This window comes from Nomascus leucogenys, chromosome 7b (genome assembly GCF_006542625.1).
Source record: "Nomascus leucogenys isolate Asia chromosome 7b, Asia_NLE_v1, whole genome shotgun sequence".
Classification (NCBI taxonomy): domain Eukaryota; kingdom Metazoa; phylum Chordata; class Mammalia; order Primates; family Hylobatidae; genus Nomascus; species Nomascus leucogenys.
Genome location: NC_044387.1, coordinates 87,267,324 through 87,290,262, shown reverse-complemented (window position 1 = coordinate 87,290,262; position 22,939 = coordinate 87,267,324). Strand labels below are relative to the sequence as shown.

Here is a 22,939-nt window from a genome sequence, read left to right as displayed (position 1 = left end):
CCTAATCTCTGATAAAACAGACTTTAAATCAACAAAGATCAAAAATAACAGAGAAGGGCATTACATGATGGTAAAGGGATCAACACAACAAGAAGAGCTACTATCCTAAGTATATGTGCACCCAATACAGGAGTACCCAGATTCATAAAACAAGTTCTTAGAGACCTACAAAGAGACTTAGACTCCCACACAATAATAGCAGGAGACTTTGACACGCCATTGTCAATCTTAGATCAATGAAACAGAAAATTAGGGATATTCAGGACTTGAACTCAGCTCTGGACCAAGCGGACCTAATAGACATATATAGAACTCTCCACCCCAAATCAACAGAATATAAATTCTTCTCAGCAACACATCACACTTATTCTAAAATTGACCACATAACTGGGAACATAATTCTTAATCATGTCAAATATTCAGTTATAAAATATTATCTTATAAATAAATGAAAGATACTTAGGCTTAAAATTCTACCAGGTGTAATGTTTACAAAGAAAATCAAGCCAAACACAACTAAAACTAAACTAAGAAGTTAGCAAACAAATGAAAATCTCATGTGTCATAATATTTTTGATTTTTTAAGAGTATTCAGCGTTTACTAGTATTTACCAAGAGCCTGGTTCATGATGGCTACTGCATGGGGAAAAACTGGCTGTTTGGTTCTTAAAACTCTGGAAATTAGGTATCATTATCCCATATTTTTTAATGGGCAAATTGAGGCTGGGCACATTTGAGCAACTAACCCTAAATGTCACTTTTAGGAGATGGTACTCAGAAGATTTAGATTCAGGCATTCGTCTCTTCTAGACCACTTATTTATCTTTTGCCATTACATGTGTGGTGGAATCAGAAATGCACTGTCATCACAGTCTTAATTGTTTTCAATCCTGTGGTCATACAAGCACCGAAGAGAGGCATGCTATACTGTTTTTTGGAAAACAAGTGAAATAAACTCTGGGGCTTGTAGAAACATAAGATATGTGACAATATCTTATTACAAACGCACATTTATTCCAATGTAAGACCTATGGGAAGTTCAGTCTAAAAACGATTTGCACACGAGGATTAGAGAGACACTAAGCACATCATCACACCAAAAATATATGTGAAATATATATGCATGCAGCGTATATTATATAAAGGCTACATAAATATTTGGTTTATTTTGTATGTAAATATATTTGTTTGTTCTCTATGTGTATGAATGTGTGTTTGAGCTATGGTGCTATGTTTGTGGAAAATCACAAGTAACTATAGAACTATTTAATGAACACATCAATTTACATATATATATTTTACAATTCTTTGCCTGGGGAATATAAGATGGGCCATTTGATGCTGTGCAAGTCACGGGCTAAAGACTGATGCATAGAGTCTCTGAAGCCAAAACTTAGAGTCCAATAAGTAAGAGAAGACATGCTTACTTAAGTAACCAAAAACCGAGATTATATTTGAGAAGCTCAAGAGATGTACTGTCAAACTCTATGTCATGTGTCTCTCCATTTGATTCTAGAATGTTCTACTCATGTCATACAATAGATCTGACAAACTAAGAATGACTTTTAAACCAATTATATTTCTCAATGACTGTCCACCAAAATGATACCCAAGGCAACTGCATTTCTGCCTCTTTTATGGAGCAGTAATACTCTACATAAGTGTGTAAAATTGCACTTTAGTATTGGAGATGAATTACCTAATGGAAAAATCTCCAAATTATATGCATAAAAAATTACCTTTATTTCTAAAAATTTCTTGAGTTTCTACTGATATAACTAAAGCATTTGAATTACTTTTTTTTCTCTTTTTATACAGTGCAAACTAGAATATCAGGCATGTGTCTTAGGAAAACAGATCTCAGTCAAATGTGAAGGACATTGCCCGTGTCCTTCAGATAAGCCCACCAGTACAAGCAGAAATGTTAAGAGAGGTAAGTGACAAGAATATATTTATAATTTTACATTCATCACTCTCTACTAAAATGTTTTGCAATAAATGTTGTCATTAAATACACAATGAAGTTTGTTTTTATACAAATACCCAATATCATTTATATTTTTATTGAAGATATTTTCCTGTTAGCCTCAACTATTATATCAAGGAATGATTTTCTTTAGATTTCTATTTATTTTGATGGCAATAACTAGGTACTTCTTTCCTATGTGCTCATCATATATAAGAAATCTAAACCAATGCATTCTATAAACAGTTGTGTCTAAAACATGTGTTTTATATCCATTTTTTTCTTTTAGAGCAGAAAACTGATTATTGATAAAGTAGTAAGTAATTAAGTAGTTTGATCAGATCTGCAACTGCTCAGTCAATTAATACTAACCATTTTAAATAAAGATGTCTACACCATGTATACAGTTTGTGTTTCATAATTTCCTGTGTAATAATTTTATAAGTTAAACTTTTTTTTTGACCGGATGAAGTCTTTAATTCATTGTTTCTATTGGTTTACTGTCTAATAAAAATAAAATGCATTCAACCAGATATGTACTATAATATATAACTTGACTTAAGATTATTTATTATAGTTTACATGGTATCATTATTATATTTGAAATATTGTTTATGCCTTTTTAAAAAGTCTCCATGGCTGCTAGCTCCAGTCCTCAGCACCTCTAGATAAAGAATGAAGTGTGGAGAATAGATGCTTCTTTAAGTCAAAAAATATTTTACAGCATTAGAGCACTGTCATCAACAGTTATAGAATTTATTACTATTGAACTCTTCTAATCTAATAATTATTATTGGGTGCCCTTATTAATGTGGATAAGTAATTTTTGCCCTTTTTCCCTAAGAAATGTGAAGAATGGATATGCAAATAGGAAAAATGCATTGAGTATGAAATTTCTTTAATATAAACTTATGTATTTCATTGAGCATGATATACTTGTTATTCCATGTTACAGTACCATATAAATATTTTATTACAGATATAGCTTCCAAATTTCAGTTATGCCACTTGTATTGGTCTTATTAAGTAATATTTAAGATGAAAAACAAAATAAAATTAAATGTTATAGCATTGCCTTTAAGAAAGACTATTTTTATTATTCAAAAATAAATTAGTCGATTTGAAAATTAATGGTAAATTAGTGCTCAATCATTAGGTCATGTGAAGAATGGCACCAGTTGGTAGAAGAGAGATGCCATGCTGCCTTTCAGGAACTCTGTTTTTTTTTTTTTTCTGTAAGTTATTGGGGTACAGGTGGTATTTGGCTGCATGAGTAAGTTCTTTAGTGGTGATTTGTAAGATCCTGGCACACCCGTCCCCCGAGCAGTATAAACTGCATCATATATGTTGCCCAGGAGCCCTGTTCTTTAAGCCTCATCCTTGCTGACTTGCCCCGGTCTAAGTTTAACTACCCACCGTGGTTCCTTCTGTAGTCCTCAGCCCTCATCTCCAATCCACTCTCTTCAACACAGCCCAAATAAGGACTTTCAGTACCACCTTGAATATACTAATTAGCCCCCAGATAATCAAAAAGCTACTTGTGGTTTCCTTTTAACTGAAATTCTTTGATGTTTGTGCCTTCCTCATTCCCACTTCTGATGGAGTACATTTTCACAATTAAATTGAAGACAAAAGTGACCACATTTATCTTTGGAAATCCACTTCAGGCGGGAAGCAAATCCTACGAGGTTCACTATCCATGAGCCAATTTTTTCACTGAAGGCTATTAAGAACAACATTTGAGACGTGGTCATAGTAAGTGTGTATCTCTAATATATCACAGACTTTCAACAAGGTTTTACTTCAATGAGATTTCCTGCTTTTAAACTTCATTTTGAATGAAAAGGTATTTTTGATGTAGTATTAATTTATGAAAATCAACCACAAGCTGCAAAAGGAACTCTGTGCATTAAAGATGGAAGATAGCACATCTGAGAAGAGGATCTCTTGTGAATAAACAATAATTATTTTTCATATTACTCAAATTTTCTGTATAGTGTGTATATGAATATATCAAGAAGAAAACTTTTAAAAGTCATATCATCAAGGGATAAAGATCATTTGTGTTCGATTGTGCATAGAAAGAGAGGCAAGAAGAATTTAAACTAATCCTGCTCTGACAAATTGTCAGGGCAACGCAAGCACAGGATTTTGCTACCTGCTATGGAAAAGCAGTACAGTTAATTCTGAGTGTCGTTTCCATACAGTGGCAAAGGCTGAGAGACAGGGGAAATATAAAACCGAGTTTAGTATCATTTCTAATCTTTCAACTGTCATTTACATTAGAAGCATGCCTTAGGTAGACTGTGCAGTGCAGGAAATTCTATTTAATATCTTCTCTGTTCTAGAAAAAGTGCGGAATAAACTACCAACAACGAGGTATTTCTTAAATCGTTCTGACTTCCTATATTTGAGGTCAAATTGGCACCATAGTATGTTTTCCCATGTTAAGATCAGAATCTTTAAATCTACTTGAAATGCATTAAAATTAATAAATATAGATTTTCTTCATAAAGTATGAATAAATAAAGTTTTCCTGTATTTCTCTAATGTACTTATTAAGAATGTGCATAAATTGGTCCAAATACATACATTCAAGTATTTTAAATAAATAAAAACAGATAAATTCCATGTTTCAAACCCTAGATTCTGATTTTACATCAGTAGATAAGCATACACTCTTCAATTAGTAACTTAAATATACAGTTTTCTCATTTTCTAACTCATAAATTTAGTATTATAAAGGCCAGTGTTTTGGAGTCCCTTTAATGGATTCCCTCCTTTTCTTCCATCTTTTTTTGTTAACGTATTGTTCAATTGCAAATAAAAAAGTATTATTTGTAAAGTAGATCAAATTCATTCAAAGAATATTGACGTTTCAGCTGATTTTTAGAGGCCTCTAATATTTTTATGGCCAGGAAAATATGAGATTCATAGTTGTGAGCATGGTCTATGAATAGACCATTTTCTACAGATTTTATATATGTGTATAAAATGCAATCCTAAGAATTAGAAAGGACTTGCAAAATAAAAGTTCATTGAAAAAGAACATTGAAAAATACCATACAAAGCATTTATTTTTAAGTAGGATTTTTGTACCCTAGACAAATCTTAAATTGTCTACACAATAGTGGTACATAAGCACAGTAAACTTTAGACATATGACATATCTAAAGTGCTCCATTTGTTTATTTATTTCACTGGTTAGAGTCAAAAGATCATTTTAATTGACATTTTCTGTTTGCTTCAAATCTGGGTATTCCAAAGTTCAAACTACTTTTCTTATGATTATGAGTTTTATGGTTTTATATATCTAACCTCTTAAAATTTAATTCATTTCAAATTATATCATTTTGAATATTTTAACCCCAACATGCATCTAAACACATACTCCTTATGCACCTTGATAGTTTGAATTGTTGAGTTTCAGTGAAGCCTGAATAGAGAAGGAAAATAACCTATTTTGAAAAGTAACAGGTGAAGCTGGGTAAAAGAGGAGGAAGTAGAAAAGGAACGTGGAATCCTGAAGGCCTTGGTCACCTTCAAGAAAGCCATACCTTCGTTCTAGGATACAGAGTACTTTCAAGGAGGATACAGTGCAAATTGGTCATTGCCAGACATGCAAGCTTTGGAATTAATTTATCTGAGTCAGACATATGAAAATGTTTGACATTTTTGTCATTGAGCAAAGAGTTAACATTTCCAAAACTGTTTTCCTAAGTTTTACTTGAAAAGAGTTAACAGTTTCTAGTAAATCTTAGAGAAACTTACTATGTTACTGAGACAATTTTTTGTTTGTTTGTTTGTTTGATGTTGGGGTGGGTGGTTATTTTAGAAATAAGGCAACCAAGTCCCAGCAAGTATACTAGATGAAGAAATAACAGGAAAAATTGAATTGGGGTAATATTGCTGAGATGAAACTCACAAGGCTTTAAATCCAATTGGATATGATGGACAAGGAAAAAGAATCCCTCTAAGATTATTCTGAATTTAGTAATCTGGGTGATTTATAGAATACTAACCAAAAGGACTAGCTTATTTTTCCGGGCCTGTGGTTTGTAATTCCTACTAATCCTCATCTGCATTTTAAAAAATGCAACTAGAGGTTTCTTTTATTGGGAGCTGAGAATCATGTAACTTATCATATTTCTCATTTCGCCTTATTCGTATAACTCTGTTATCCTACATACTAGACTTTAATCCTAAGAGTGTGTGTGTGTGTGTGTGTGTGTGTGTGTAACCAGTTTATGGAATTTCTTTCTGGTTTGTACGTTGTTATCCTGTGAAGAACCTAATTTATTCATTAAGGGTATAAAGTTTAGAATTCCAGTCCTTCACTGCTGTGTGGTTCTTAGCTATATACTTAAGTTTATGAGTCTCATTTCTTCATCTGTAAAATATAAAATGTATAAATCATTAGGATTTATGGATGTATTTCCTCAAATTTAACCATCTTTGCACTTCTATTTCATTTCAACAGATTATACCTGTAAAATGCTGCTGAATCCTAGTAAATTACATAAGTTTTCATATATTAAATGCCATTTGTAATTTTATTTGTGGTGCTTTTAACATCATATTGGGTGGTAAAAATTGAAGAGATTTAATCTTTTCTATAGTTAATAGTATGTATTTGAATATTTTGCAAAATATTTGTACATTGAGAGCTTGAAACAACTCATCAGTACAATTCTTTAGCCTGAAAGTTATTATCGGTCATATTTTTTTCTTTTTTGTTGTTGTTGTTGTTGTTGAGACGGAGTCTCGCTCTTTCTTCCAGGCCAACTGCAGTGGCGCTATCTTGGCTCACTGCAAGCTCTGCCTCCCGGGTTCACGCCATCCTCCTGCCTCAGCCTCCCGAGTAGCTGGGACAACAGGTGCCAGCCACCATGCCCAGTTAATTTTTTGCATTTTTAGTAGAGACGGGGTTTCACCGTGTTAGCCAGGATGGTCTCGATCTCCTGTATAGGTCATTTTCTTTGACAAGTCTTTCACATTCTTTTACCGCTACTAGCCATTGCAACAAATATTTCTAGACACAGAGAGAGGGATATGTAGCCATATATGTAGCTATATACTACTTCTTGATACAATTACTAGTCTAAATGTACATTATATTATTTTGTAATTTAAAAAAGCTTTTCTAGGTGATCTAGGTCATCGGGAAAGATAATAGCGAACTACCATCTGGACACATTTGTTAATGCCTGTACTCCCATTCCTTTATGTTTTAGCAGTTATACTTTGGTGACATTATTTAAATTTTCTTAAATTCTTTGGTACTTGATTTTTGACAATTTCTATCAGAATGTGTGCATTAAAATGCAAATTAGGCAGTTAAAAGAAAGCAGTTTTTAATGATTCATATGCTGTTGTCACGAGTTACTAAAAGACATTTGTTTCAAACCTTGGCCCTTGATGTGAGCCACGCATTTCTAAGTACAATGGGTCCAGCAATAAAGTACAAAAATCTTGTGCTTGCTTTTATTCTTTCTTGGGAACCACACCAGACACAAGTTTGAGACAGATTTTTAATGAGTCCTTCTCACTTCAGAGATCATTGGTACCCATGAAATTTTGGTATGAGGTCAGAGATCATTCAACAACCACAACATAAACAAAAAGATAGCTGTTTATTTAACAAAAGATATCTCATCTGAGACTGATTGTATTATTTGTAAATGGATGTGGGGGCAATGAGTATAGGTTTGTAATCATTAGCTTCCTTTCCATATTAAACTGCAAAGCCTGATAATTTTTATTTACAATATGACAAGGTATGGGACTGAGTTATTCTATAATCTGACACAGTCATTTTTTCCATTATTCATTTCAGTACTCTAAATGCTATGGAACCCTATCAAGAAACAAAGTTTATTTCATTATTGTGCTAGGATTATAAATTAACTGATTTAAGGAAAAAGTATTATTGATTAAGAATTAATGTATGCCTTCTTCCAAGTGGCAAATAATTTAGTTTTAACATTTAATTTTGTATGATGGAATTTTTTTATATCCTCTGAATTATGGAATGAATTTTCAATGAGAAACAGATTAACATCAGTGTATTAATATACTCTTACAACATGCATGCTTCTCCATAACTAATATAGTGTATTCATAAATGGTAAGTTCTTCTGTAATTTTGTTTAATTGGATACATGGAAAAATAAAATTAAATAGGTTTATTGGCAAGTGTTGCATAATTATTTATAATAAAAATAAAGTTTTACTCATTTGGATTATTTGAAATATGTTCTTGGATTAAATTAATATGTCTGAAAACAGAACATAACCTGAAAGAGGGCAGTTTTCAATGTCTTCTCTAAAGACTATTTTTTTGTGTTAAATAATGAATTTCATGTTTTACACAAATATTTTACATTATCTGTGAAACTGATGTTGGACTAAATTTTAACTTCCCTACTAATTTTACTTAGAAATTTTGAATTTTGAGTTTATGTAGTTGTATATTATCAGATATAAAAGTGAAAAATAGCTCTGTATTAATTCTTGTAGCACTAAAGGACATTTATACTTATTCCTTCTTTAACTCCTATTCAGTACGTAATATGGCATGTTCTTTTAAGATAACTATTTACAAAATGCAATATAAGGACTCGCTTAAAAGCAGTGGTCATAGTCAAAATATTTAACAAGTTTGAACTGGGATCCAACAAATCAGAATTGATGCAAGCCCAGTCAGCACCATAGTGCAGTGTGGTTTGGCCAGAAGATGAAATCAGAAACTGAGCATTTCTTGGTTTAAAATGGATATGTTGAGATATATTAAAAGGTTGATATTGGTGAACTCTTTTCCTGAGATCTGTATGTTAAGATGAGTACATTTCTTGAAAAAGCACATAAAATTACCCTGGAGGGAGTGATACTGTTTTTCAGACTATCTCTACACTTTAACTTATATCATGCTGACCTTAGCTTAAGTGTGCTTTACACATTTGAATTCTAACGTAGAAACCACATGCCATTCAGGCTTATTACAAGGAAGGAAATAAATAAAAATTATATGCACACAAATAATAGTGCAAAATCAAATATTATTTCTATAATTCACATGGCTGTCATCCCCCTTTCCACCCAGTAAGTATCTTAAAAAGCATGATCTACCACATATTCAACAGCATTTACTTGTACCAATATTAAATATAATGTATGATAATAAGGAGATGTTTGCTATTCCACTTCTAGTATAGGATGTATTAGCTTTCCAAATATATAAATGAGGTCAGTTGATTTGTATTTAGAAGATCTTCTGTGAAATCCTTTTGTACAAGAAAGAATAATGAAATATATTTGAAGTTTAGCATCACACATTGTGAACAGTCTCTTAAAATGATATTTGAGCTTATAGTTTCTTTATGTAACTTATCAGCTTCAAAAAATCTAGGAGGATTTCAGGATCTCATGATAATTTTAAGCCTCAAAATAAGAAAGGAAAGCAAAGTTAAGGCAGTATTTACAGAGCCTTATAAAGAAATTGTTGAATTGATGTTTCAGAAATAGGAAAAAATTATCAAAGATTGTCAATTTTAGATATAGGACAAATATTATCTATGTTTTGTGGAGCCAAAATAAATAATGAAGCCATATTGAATTAAAAGTAATAAATAAAAATGAATTCTTTTTCTGTAAAATATATTTGATACAAGTAAGTTAGTTGAAGTAAAGACACTGTGCGTACAATTCTATACTTTTTTATTTTGTAATTATACTTTGAAATCGCTTGGTTAATTACTATTAATCAATTTACTACATTAATTTATCTTAGGAATAAATCGTTTCTGTTATGGATATATCATTTTCTGTTATTTGCAAATAACAAACTTTAGACATTTTGCAAGTGACTAAATAAGAAAAGGAAAAAAATGCAATTATGTGACTGATGTTTCTATTTACATGTTAATGTAAACTATGCCTGTGAATTTTTTTAATTTCAAAAACATTACAAAAGTAAAATTGTATTACATTTTAATCTATATAACAACTAATTTAAAAGTATATTTTGAAAGTTTGTATGGTTTTCTGAGTTTTTACATCTTTTCAGTATTAGATTAGTTTATTTGGAAATCATATTACAAAGGTCTATGGATAGATAGGGGATAATATAACAAAGAAGTAATATATTTAGCAAATTATTGAACATACCAGTCCACAAAGATTTTCAGTGAATTCAACATTTATGAAGAATGTTATATATGGATTTTTAAATACTTAATGAGGGATATATAAAGGTTAAACATGATGGTTCAAGAATGGAGGAGCATGAGCAGTTAGGAAGTTGGTAAGAACTGAGGCTTGAAATGATTGTGATTAAAATATTAGAGATAGGAAGCAGATGATAGATTCAAGAAATGTTTAGGAAGCTAAATGGTTATGCCTTGTTGATTGACTTTAGGAAAGGAGAGGAGAATTAATGATAACTCCTGAGAAGATTATGGTGAAAAAACTGAGATGGAAAAATTGTTAGAGAATTCAAACGACATGGGAAAGTTGTTAAGTTCAATATTGGACTCAGTGTTTTTAAGGTGTCAATGGCCAAACCAAGTGTAGACACATTTGCCTTTACACATCTAAGAGAAGTAGTCTGGGTTCTTCTAAAGTAAACGCTGGAGAATTTACAGGCAATACATCAAATCATAAAAGTGAACGAAATCCACTGAGGAACAGAAAGTGGGAAAAGCAGTGGCTCAGTTCTGGAAAAGACTATACATGCATGGGTCAGAAAAGGAAGAAGAATCTGTGGAGGACTTAAGGAGAAACAGGAGAGAACAGTGTACCAGAAGCTGAGGAATAATTCTGACTTGAAAGAGATAAAGAGCTTGACTCTTGACTACAGAAGGAATGTTCAGTAACATGACACCTGAGAAATGACCACAGACTTCAGCCGTTAGAATCAGTAGTAACTATAGAAAAAGCAACCTCAGTCCAGCAGGAGTTCAGTAAAATAAAGTGAACCAATTACTTGGCATATATAGTAGGTATCTGTATTAGTCTGTTCTTGCACTCCCATAAATAAATATCTGAGGTTGGTAATTTATAAAGAAAAGAGGTTTAATTGGCTCATGGTTCTGCAGGCTCTACAGGAAGCATCAGGGCTTCTGCTGCTCAGGAGACCTCAGGAAATTTACAATCATGGTAGAAGGCAAAGGGGAAGCAGGCATGTCTTACATGGCCAGAACAGGAGGCAGAGAGAGAAGAGGGAGATGGTACACACTTTTAAACAACCAGATGTTATGAGAACTCGGGACAGTACACAGGGCAAAACTATCCCCCATGATCCAATCACCTCCTGCCAGGTCTCATCTCCAACACTGGGGATTACAATTCAGCATGAGATATGAGCTGGGACACAGATCCAAACTGTATAAGTATCCAATAAATGTTTCTTCTCCCGCTGCTGTTCCATCCCCCATTCCCAACATATAATTTGTTTCAGTGGAGTTCAAAGAACACAGTACAAATGTAAAATATGAGGGAAAGTGGTGAAAATAACATTTATCTGGCACCTACTATATGCAAGGTAATTTGCCTTTGTCATTTCATTTAGTTCTCAAAATATGTATTTTTTTTTAAATCTTACACTTTTTTTAGAGACAAAGTCTTGCTATGTTTCCCAGGTTGGTCTCAAAGTCCTGGTCTCAAGTGATCCTCCCACCTCAGCCTCCTGAGTAGCTAGAACTATAAGTGCACGCCACCATGCCTGGCTATTTTTTTTTAATTTTTATTTTTGTAGAGACAGAGTCTCACTATGTTGCTCAGGCTGGTTTATAAATCCTGGCCTCAAGCGATCCTCTTACCTCAGGCTCCCAAAGTGCTGGGATTACAGGCATGAGCCATCATGATCATGCCTGGCTATAACTCTTATTGGTAAACAAGCTGGGAACATGAGGAAACTGAAGTTCCAAAGTGAAGAGACATTTCTGTAATTTAAAATAGTTACCAGATAGTCTTTCTGCCTTCCTTATCTACACTCTTCATATTTATTTTTTTTTTAATTAAGAGACTGATTTTAACCCAGGTTTGTCACTTTTCTAAACTTTGGTTAAATCTCTTAAATTTGTTGAACATAAATCTGTAGCCATTTTAAAGTAAAAGGGCTAGACTTATTAGTCTATGCCCTTATTAGTATATGCTGGACACTCCTTTCGCTGCATGTATTATTTAAATGTCTTATTTCATCTAGTCCTCACAAAGCCCTAGAATGTGGATGCTATTTGTATCCTTGCTTCACTTTACAAATGATTAACCTGAACCACGGAGAAGTTAAGTAACCAGTCTAAAGTCACACAACTAATAAAGCACCAAAGCAAGGATTTGAAGCGATGATTGCTGCCTCCTAATTACAGTGTCTTACTAGCCCTTTGGAGTCTCTCTTTCTGTTATGGTCATAGGTCATGTGCCCCTTCAATCACAGTATATAATTTTGGTGATATGTGTGAAATAACTTAGAGTATTTGTATTATTTTTACCAAGCAGAGATACATAAAGAATTGACATTGTATTTTTAAAATGAAATTACAACAATCTATGAGTTAAATACACATTTTAAAAAGCAATGTTAAATCATTTGGGGTTGCTCTTTGAAAGTCTAAAAATTTATTGGCCTATGTTGGCTATGATTTTGGCCAACTTCTTATAGTGTATATATTTGGGTGCCAAATTTTCATGAAATAGTACATAATAAACATTCTGAGATGCCAACAAGTAAACATGCATCATTTATTTTTCTCTCCTTAGAAGTTTTGTTTATATCTTTGTTTTAATTATTTTTTGAGGCGGAGTCTTGCTCTGTCACCCAGGGTAGATTGCAGTAGCGTGATCTCGGCCCACTGCAACCTTCACCACCCGGGTTCAAGCAATTATCCTGCCTCAGCCTCCCGAGTAGCTGGGATTACATGCATGCGCCACTTTGCCCAGGTAATTTTTGTATTTTTTTAGTAGAGACAGGGTTTCACCATTTTGGCCAGGCTGGTCTCAATTCCTGACCTCAGGTGATCCGCCTGCCTCGGCCTTCCAAACTGCTGAGATTACAGGTGTCAGCCACTGCGCCCGGCCATTTTGTTTATATCTTTCCTGGTAGCATTTTTCATATTTCCAAGGTGATGCAGAATGATAATTATGGTAGCAATAGATGATTTACTTAATGTATTACTAATTAATATTTTCTGTGCATTTCTTGTAAAGTATATTTACACCAAATTTCTACTTATTGGCAAAATTATTACTTTCTACTATTTTCACATAATTAGTAACATCAGTTAAATGTAAAATCACTTGTAATGAAGTTATTACTACAAACAAACAAATCAGTTCAAGAATTTTAATATCCTTTTCCCAAATCATCTCTAAGAGTGCAAGTATGGTTTATCTCTAAACAAAAATGACCTGTTAATGAGAACTTTTACATTATAATGTACTCTGAAATGGATTGTGGAACCATTTTACCTCCTGTTTACTGCCCTTTTGAGATTTTCATTCTTTTTTCTTCCATCCCTACCAAAGATCTAGTATTTAATAGCACTTGATTTAAATTCTGTTACATTTGCCTAATAATACATTTATGTTTATTTGTATTTAGCTTATGTTTTCTGAACGTGAGAGCTCTAATTGCTTTTATTTTATTTTCTGTAATGGAACTCTTTACTTAAAATTTGGCAGTTTTAACACCATAAAAGAAATATCTCAACTCTAATAACAGAATTTACCCAAAGCGAGAATAATCAAGGAATATTCAATGATACCAGAGAAAATAGCTGCAGAGAAATCTACTTTTTAAATCACAATCAGTAAGTCTAAAATGGCTCTGAAAGGTTCAGAATTTTGGTTTCTATAGGAGAACTTTTTGACAAAATAATTTGTGTTTGTGGTAAAATACTAACTAGTACAAATCAAAATATAATGAGAGCAACTGTTCTTGAACAAACCTTTTAAATCCTGTTTTATTGATTAGAGGTAACCACTTTAACCACTATGATATTTCATTCTTTTGGTTGTTTCTATTGTAACTTTGATGTGTGTATCCCTTCACTGATAATGTATCAATTAGAGACAATATTTACTATTTTGAAAAATAAATATTTATCTTATTTCTCTACCCCAAACTTCCCATAGTGATAGTGAATTATTATTAAAGTTATCTCACTGGTAATTTTTAACCTTTCAATAAATGTAAATTTTTTTCTTGTTCCATCAAGTTCAGAAAAGTGTCACCAGCACCCTTAATTTTACAAAAACTTCTGCTCATTCATCTTGACTTCCTTTACCTACATGTATTTTATGTTTTTTACACTTAAATATTATTATGTAACTAAAACAAGTCTTCCATGATTAGTCTGGAGTTTGATACTAAATGTTAAAAATCAACAAATACTATTAATATTGTTTGTAAATAATTTTTACTATAATATACTATATATTATGCTATATATACATGTTCATCACCACTACAAAATGCTGTACATCCTTGTGCCAATAAAACTAGAATGCCAAGACCTGATGGATCATCTATTCAACATTATTGTTTGCTTAAAATCATGCCAAATTTTAGTTAACATGATATTTGATATTTTTCTGCTTTTACTTTTATGTGTATTTATTTTATGCTAATTGTTTTCCCCAGGCCATAAGTTTTTGTTTCTTCAGTTTCTTAACTCTCTTCCACGGAGCTTCTAAATAGCTTTCTTTTTCGTCAAGAGGAAAGAAAAAATTCCATTGCCATATTTTCAAAATTCTTTAGTCTCAAATTGTAAGAAAATACCAGTCACATTCCCAGCCGTATGTAGGAAAGCAGTTCTTCACGGTGTTCCCACAAGTCTTGAACTATCTTTCCAAGCAAACATTCTTGAAATAATGTTTCCCTTCAAGTGAGTGGGTGAATTAGGCTGTAACAAAGCCCCTGACTTCTCTGAGGAGATTTGTTTAATTCCCGCGGTAGTAAAGGTAATGCCTTCTTCCAAGGCAACAGTTATGTTTGCTCCCAATCCCATATAGGTTGTGGTTTTCCTGAGCCCCGTGTTCCTCAGCTGTGCCACAGATCTGTGTGCTCCGCCTTCTGCTGGGCTGGCTCCTGTTGCCTCTGTGTGACTTGAGGGGGCAATGGGAACTCATGTGAACAAGAAGCTTTTGCTACCTGCTGTGCCATGAGTAGTAAACTGTCTACATTCTTTCAGAGTTGTTTCAATTACTGACCAAATTTCTGAAAATGAGGTAACATCACAGCTTTCTGCTGCTTAGAAACTGCTTGCTCTTCACTTGGCACTTTGTCTATTCTAGACCTTTCTACACTCTGTTCCGGTCCAGTCCTGTCTGGTCCTAAACCTGCGCAAATTCTCATCTGTAACACTTGTAATTTCCACTCCTAGTCTATGTCCATAATTATTCTAATTTAATATTTTCCATTTTCTTATATTGTCTCCTTTGGTTTTCTTGACTTACAGCTATATGCCTTAATATTTTCTTAAAGAGGGTGTGGGTATGGTAAACTTTTTAGGAGCTTCGATATCAGAAAACTCTTTATTTTGAACATAGAATTGGTAAATAGTATGGTAAATAGAATTTAATGCCAGATAAAATAGCATATTTCCTCAGTATGTGAAAGCTTTGATCATTTGTCTTCTAACTTCTAATGTTGTAGACAGGAATAATATTATTTACATTATAGAAAATGATGTATGAATAACTGAAAGGAATATCATGATTAAGTATTTAATCATTAAAATTAATAATATAGACAAAAATATCACACCTACTAGAAAATCTGAGGCTATATAAACTAACTTGGGATTTTTGAACTATTTACTTTTTCTAAAAGTGAATATTTTAATAATACATACTTACAGCTTCTTATTTTTTAAATATGCAAAAGTGTTGCAGAAAAGTGATACTGATTATCAAAAGTAATAACCAACCTGTCATAAATATTTATATGGCATTAGTGATTTACATATTGTAAACATGACAAATATATCTATATGTCCTTTAAAAAACTTGTATATCACTCACTCCTCTATCAGATAATTTTCTTAAAGATTTTAGCTATATGTAAGCATAGCACAAATTAAGGTGCACAGTTATTTGTTTAAGACAAAAATGTCTTACAATTTGGGCAGATCAGAACAACTTTCTGATATTCTAGTCTATTTATATAAATAGAAGGTATTGACATAATTACTTAACTAGGTCAGGCAAAAGAGTTATTATTAAAATACTACTACTTTAGGGATTACTTTTTCCAATAAGATATTAAATTTGCATCTGCCCTAATTTCTGTCATTTTGCATATGTGTCATGTACCAAATACAATTCTACCATCTACTTTTCCAAAAATTTTGATCATCGTAAAGTCTTCTATTTAAAACTCAAGTGTCCAGGGGGTCACTTGATTCCTGTACTTAAACTCACAGATGTAGGGGCCACACATGTGTGTGCTTACATGGGTGACGCTGCCACTGTCCTGAAGTTCGACATTGAGGAGATTAGCAATTACATGCTAATTCAGTTTCCTCTTCTACAATATAGGTAAAGCAAAATCCACTGAGTATTTGTGAAGATTAAATTGAATACACAGATACAATGTTCTTAGCACATTATATAAATAATCAATTCTACTTATCAAAGACCTATATTTTTCAAGGGTCTGATGCTTTTTCCCTACTTCGAAGCTAAAAAGCCTACCTGCCACAATCTCACAGATGCTGGCAGCATACAGGAGACTTTGAGATCAGAGATTTAGGACTCTGATTGTTGTTCACAAGAACTTCTTGCTTGCGTTCATTCTCCTTGGTCACAAGCTCACAGGTGGGATTCAGCTCAGGAGAATGCTGTATACATGGTGGGGTTGAGTCTTAGCTGAGGAACGCCAAGCTTAGGTAACCCCCATCCTTATAAGGAGGATAGTAGCAAACTTGTCCAAACTCTACCCCAGAGAAAGATATTATCTTTACTCTTCTGGAAAGCAACAGATTTTGTTCTCGCCCCTGCATGGCGACACTATCTCAGTCTCCCAAGATCATTTGCTATACATGCATCTTCAAAATGACAGTCTGGGACAAAAGCTACTACAAGGTGCATGTACACACGAGAGACACTTGGGAAATTGTTCTAAACAATATTATTATGAAATCCATTCCTTCTTCTGAGTGAATACCCACATGCTTTTGAGATCTTTGATGCCCCTTTGCCTTCCTCTTTTTCCTTTAGAATCGGTCCCTTTTGTTTCTATTGAGTTCTATACCCTTCCCCAACTACCAACCTATGTTCTTAGCATCTACAGTGCCTAGTGTAGAGAAAATAACTGTTCAAATTAAATGAGTTGAGTTTATAAATTTATTGGTCAGGAATCAAACTAATTTAGTAGTAACAGGGAAGCTTAAAGAAAGGACATTAGAATGTATCTACATCATGATTCTCAAAGTCCAATATATGTCTCCTATAAGTATTTGAAATGGAAACTTTCATTTTTATTAAAATAGGCTTTATTTGTGGAGCAGTTTAGGTTCACAACAATATTGAGCAGAAGGTACAGCAATTTAACATATAACCCATACATCCACACATGTATAGCCTCTTCCATTATCAATATCCTCCATCATACTAGTACATTTGTTGCGATTGATGAAACTATTGATACATCATTATCACCCAAAATCCATAGTTTACATTCAGGTTCACTCTGCTATCGTACATATTATGGGCTTGGAGAAATTTATGATGACAAGTATCAATCATTATGGTATTACACAAAGTAGTTCATTGCCATAAAAATACTTTGTGCTCCACCTTTTCATTCCTCTCTTCTCCAAGCCCTGGAAACCACTGATTTTTTTTTTTTTAACTTCATCATTCTTCTTTTCCAGAATGTCATTGCTACGGTTTGGTTTGTCCCCACCAAAACTCATGTTGAAATTTGATTCCCAGTCTGGTGGTGTTGGGAGGTGAGGCCTAGTGGAAAGTATTTGGGTCACAGCAGTAGATCCCTCATGGAGACTAATGTCCTCTGAAAGGGGTGAATGAGCTCTCCCTCTCTCCATGATGGATGAGTTCTTGAGAGAGAAGGTTGTTAAAAAGACTCTGGCTTCCCCTGTTTCTCTTTCTTGCTTCCTTTTTCACCAAGTGATTGCTTTACACATGCCAGCTTCCCTTCTGCATTCCACCAGGAATTGAAGCAGCATAAGACCCTCACCTGATACACATGCCCAGTTTTGAACTTTCCAACCACCAGAATCATGAGCCAAATAAAGCTCTTTGTTTAAATAAACTATCCAATCTCAGATATTCTGTTACAGCAACAAAAAAATAACTAAGACAGTCATATAGTTAGAATCATACACTATGTAGCCTTTCATATTGGCTCCTTTCACTTCATAATGTTTATTTAAGTTTCTTTGATGTCCTTTCATGGCTTGATAGTTCATTTCTATTTGGTGCTGGAGAATACTGCTTTGTCTGGATGCCCCACTGTGTGTATTTATCCATTTACATACTGAAGGCTATCTCAGTTTCTTCCAAGTTTTGGCAACTGTGAGTAAAACTTTTATAAACATCCATGTACAGGTTTTTGTATGGATATAAGTTTATGTGTATATCCATATGTATAGTTTGTTTTTGTTTTTCCATCTTGAGTTTCAGTTTGTCATTGTTAGTGTTTAGGAGGCTCACTTTGTATCCTGCAACAATGCTAAATTAGCTTATTACTTTCAGGAGACTTTTGTAGATTCTTTAGCATTTTCTATGTAGCCAGTAATGTTGTTAGTGAATAAAGATAATTTTATTTCTCTATATCCTATATGTATACTTCCTACCTTCTGTTACATATTCTATTACTCATTCTTGTCTTATTACACTACTAAGACTTTTACTGTACTATTTAATATGAGTGATGAGAGAGGATATTTTTCTTGTTCTGAACCTTAGGGGAAAATTTTTCAGTTTGTCATAATTAAAATACTTAAGATATATATCTATATATGTGTGTGTGTGTGTGTGTGTGTGCCTTTTATTAGATTGAGAAAGTTTTTCTTTATACTTTGTTTTGTCAAGAGTGGGTATTAAACTTTGTTAAATTACTTTTCTGCCTCAATTGGTATGGTCAATTTTTTTTTCTTATTTGGTATTCTAATATGTTACATTGCATTGATTTATGAATGCTGAACCAGGCTTACTTCTTGGAATAAATACTGCTAACTCTTTTTATATTGTTTAATATATATAAAATAATTTATTAATATTTTTAAAGATTTTTTTGCTAAAATATAACATATTTTAGTTTGTAATTTTCTTGTAATGTCTTTATCTGGCATTAGGATTAGGGCAGACTGTCTCATATTATTTGTAGTGTTTCTTTCTCTTCAAATTTCTGGAAGATTTTGTATAGAATTGGTAATTTTTTTTTTCTAAATGTTCCATAGAATTCACCACTGAAGTACCTTGGCAGATCTTTTCTTTTTTTGCAACGTTTTAACCAAGTATTCAATTTTTACAATAGGTATAGGGCTATTCAGATTATGTATTGCTCCTTAAAAGAGTTTTGGTGGTTTGAGTCTGCCAATGACATGGTTTGTTTTAATAAAATTATCAAATTTATGAGCATATAGCTGTTAATAATACTATCTTGTTATCCTTTTAATGTCTATGAAAGCAGTAGTGACGACCCTTTGGTCTGTCCCGATACCGCTAATTTTGCCCTCTTTTTATTTCTTGGTTAATTCATCTCTATGCTTCTCAATTTTATTGATCTTTTCAAAGGATCGCCTTTTGGTTTCATTGATTTTATTTATTGATTTACTGTTTTAGTTACACTGACTTCTGTTTTTTATTATCATTTTCTTCCTTTTACTTGTTTATATTTAATTTGTTCTTCTTTCTCTAGTCTCTTGAGATGGAATTGTATTAGTCCATTCTCACACTGCTATAAAGAAATGCCTCTGACTGGGTAATTTATACAGGAAAGAGGTTCAATTGACTCACGATTCCACATGGCTGGGGAGGCCTCAGGAAACTTACAATCATGACGGAGGGCAAAGGGGAAGCAAGGACCTTCTTCACATGGTGGCAGGAGAGACAAGTGTGAGCAGGGGAAATGCCAGATTCTTATAAAACCATCAGATCTTGTGAGAACTTACTCGCTATTATGAGAAGAGCATGGGGGGATCCATCCCCATGATCCAATCACCTCCCACTGCATCCCTCCCTCGACATGTGGGAATTATGGGGATTAGAATTCAAGATAAGATTTGAGTGGGGACACAGTCAAACTGTATCAGGAAGCTTAGGTTATCTTCTTTTCTAACATATCTATTCAATGCAATAAATTTCCCTCTAAACACTTTATGTTTCAAAAGTTTTGATGAGTTGTATTTTCATTTAGCTCAAAGTAATTTTTAGTTTTTCTTGAGACTTCATCTTGACTTGTGGGTTACTTAGAATTATTTTGTTTAATTATAAAATATTTGGGGTTTTTTCAACTATCTCTCTTATTGATTTCTAGTTTAATTCCTTTGTGTTCCAAGAATATACTTAATATGCTTTTTATTATATTACATTTTTTATGGTGTGTTTTATGGCCCAGAATGTATTCTGTCTTGGTGAATGTTCCATGCACATTTTAGAAGAATATGGGTTTGGGATGGAGTATTCTGTAAACATCAATTAGACTGAGAAGATTGGTAGCACTATTTAGGTCCCCGATCCACTTACTAATTTTTTTTTGTGCTTTATCAGTTACTGATAAATGTTGAAGTCTTCAAGTATAATAGTGCCACTATCAACTTATTACTTTAATACTTTGGTTCCAACTAAGCTGATCTCAGCTGTCCCTCTCTTATGGGAGTAGAGCAGAATTCCCGTCCCTGAAATGGGATACTGGACCAGCATTGCCCGCTGGTGAAGTCCTTCTCCTAAAGACCAGGGATTCATTAGTGAGAATAGTCTAAGAAGATTTCATGATAGCCACACTTCCTTTCCTTCTTCCAGGGTCATGTGGAGAACTTTCTCAGATCCTCCCCATGAGGACATTGTAGGGTTCCTGGAGGACAAACTGTAAAATGTGAGACTTTGATTGTAGCCCCAGGAGCTTCTCAATTTCAAGCTGGACCACACTCAGCCTTTAGCAATTACTGGAGTAAATAAAAATTACTGTTTAAGTATTTCTACTTGTTTATGGCATTCATCAGCTTATGCTTTAAGTAAAAAATCCCAGGTGCTGTATCTGTATGAAATTGCCTGACTCTCTAGATTTCATGTGATGATTTGCCCTATAATATCAGTTATCTGAAGGGTCCCAAAAGAGTGTTTTCCAGTTTCTTCAGGTTTTCTTAGTATAAGTATGGGAATGACTTTGAAGCTCCTTACATTTTGGAGGTAAAACTGTAAATCTCAAACACACACACACACACACACACACACACACACAGAATTCTATTCGTTATAATTACATAATGTATTGGTGTATAATGCTATTAGTTGCCTTTTGAATACAAAGATGGCACTGTGACTCAGTGTAAACTGTTTTTACTAGACATGGTGCCATTTCTTTTGTATAAATATTGTAGATGTTATAGTATTGTTATCTTCTTGCCCAGATTTTCTGGAAACCAAGAGCACAAATATGCCAAAAAGCTGCGCTTCTTGAGGATTTAGTTTGGAGCTCTGAGAGAGAAAAGGGAGAGCCAAAGATCTTAATTTCCCTGGTTTGCTTAGATGGCCTTATGCCTACTGCTTTAAGACTTTTGACTATATAATTTGGCATATGTTTAGCTCTGATTGCTTGAACTGAAAAGACCAAAATATCAGCAATTTACATTTTGTGAAATTAGCAGCACTGTCCTTTTAGCTATTCCTGCTGATCCTGCAAGATCAGGCACCAGAGAGTCCTCCCAGGCATTTGTCTGTGGTTGCTCAGTTGAGTCAAATGGAGAGCTCTGCTCCATTAGCCTGGGAGCAGCTTTGTAATTTTCTGAATAATTAATGAAAACACCAACAGTTCTCCCATCTAACTAAACATTTGGTTTTAATTGATTTTCTTAGCATACAGTTCTTTAAAACTTTATTTCCAAAAATTAGGCTCGATTATCAAAACTATAAATTTTGTTGAAGCCACTAATATGTAAACATAAAATCATACTGCACATCATAGCATAGAAAAAAAGGATAATAGACAAATTTTGTAAATTTTGGCCAGAGACCGTTCCGTTTACATTAAATAGGCCCTAATTCCAAGTAGTTTGAGAAATGTACACTTAGCATGTAGCCATTGTTTTATTTTTGTGGGATTAAGTGAAGAAAATTATATTGATATAGTTTGACTTTTTCAACAACGTTGTCCCATTCTTCTTATGTTTAAATAGATAAAAGTATGCATAAGCTAGATTACTGTTTCTCAGAGAAATGTGAGTTTTCCTGGATTTATTTTATGATCTATACTTGAATACTATGGTCATCCTCCTGAGATGACCTGGATATAGGTTTTAAGAAAATTTAACTTCATACCTCCAAGTTAGTCCAGGTGACACTCAGTGTAAGATTTATACTCATTGTAAGATTTAAGTTTTTAGACACAGGGTTATACTGTGTTGCCCAGGGTGGAATTCGCTGGCAAAATCATAAGTCATACCTCACCATAGCCTCTATTCCTGGCCCCAAGCAATCCTCCCACTGCAGCCTCCTGATTAGCTACAGTTGCAGGCCTGTGCTCCCATGCCTAGGTTTTTTTGTTTTTTGTTTTTTGTTTTTGTAGAGATAAGGTCTTGCTATGTTGCACAGGCTGGTTTCAAACTCCCGGTCTCATGTGATCCTCTCATCTCACCGTCTCAGCCTCTCAAATTGTTGCGATTACATGTGTGAGCCACTGTACCTGGGTAATTTTTATATTTTGCTTCCAGAATGTGTAACTACAGCAGCAAGAAGCAACAAAAGCTCAAAATTATATAAGAGTTTGTAGTTAGCTAATTTATTTCC

At 33.5% G+C, this 22,939-nt stretch overlaps 1 protein-coding gene across 7 annotated transcripts in view; it reads left to right on the top strand.

Moving 5' to 3' along the window:
- Nucleotides 1-22,939, top strand: part of SPOCK3 (SPARC (osteonectin), cwcv and kazal like domains proteoglycan 3) — a 480,219-nt gene that overhangs the window by 348,342 nt on the left and 108,938 nt on the right. For all 7 annotated transcript variants that reach the window (XM_030816303.1, XM_030816304.1, XM_030816301.1 and 4 more), the window contains one exon: nt 1,819-1,933. In XM_030816303.1, coding sequence (XP_030672163.1) covers nt 1,819-1,933 — 115 coding nt within the window. The remainder of the gene's footprint in view (nt 1-1,818; nt 1,934-22,939) is intronic.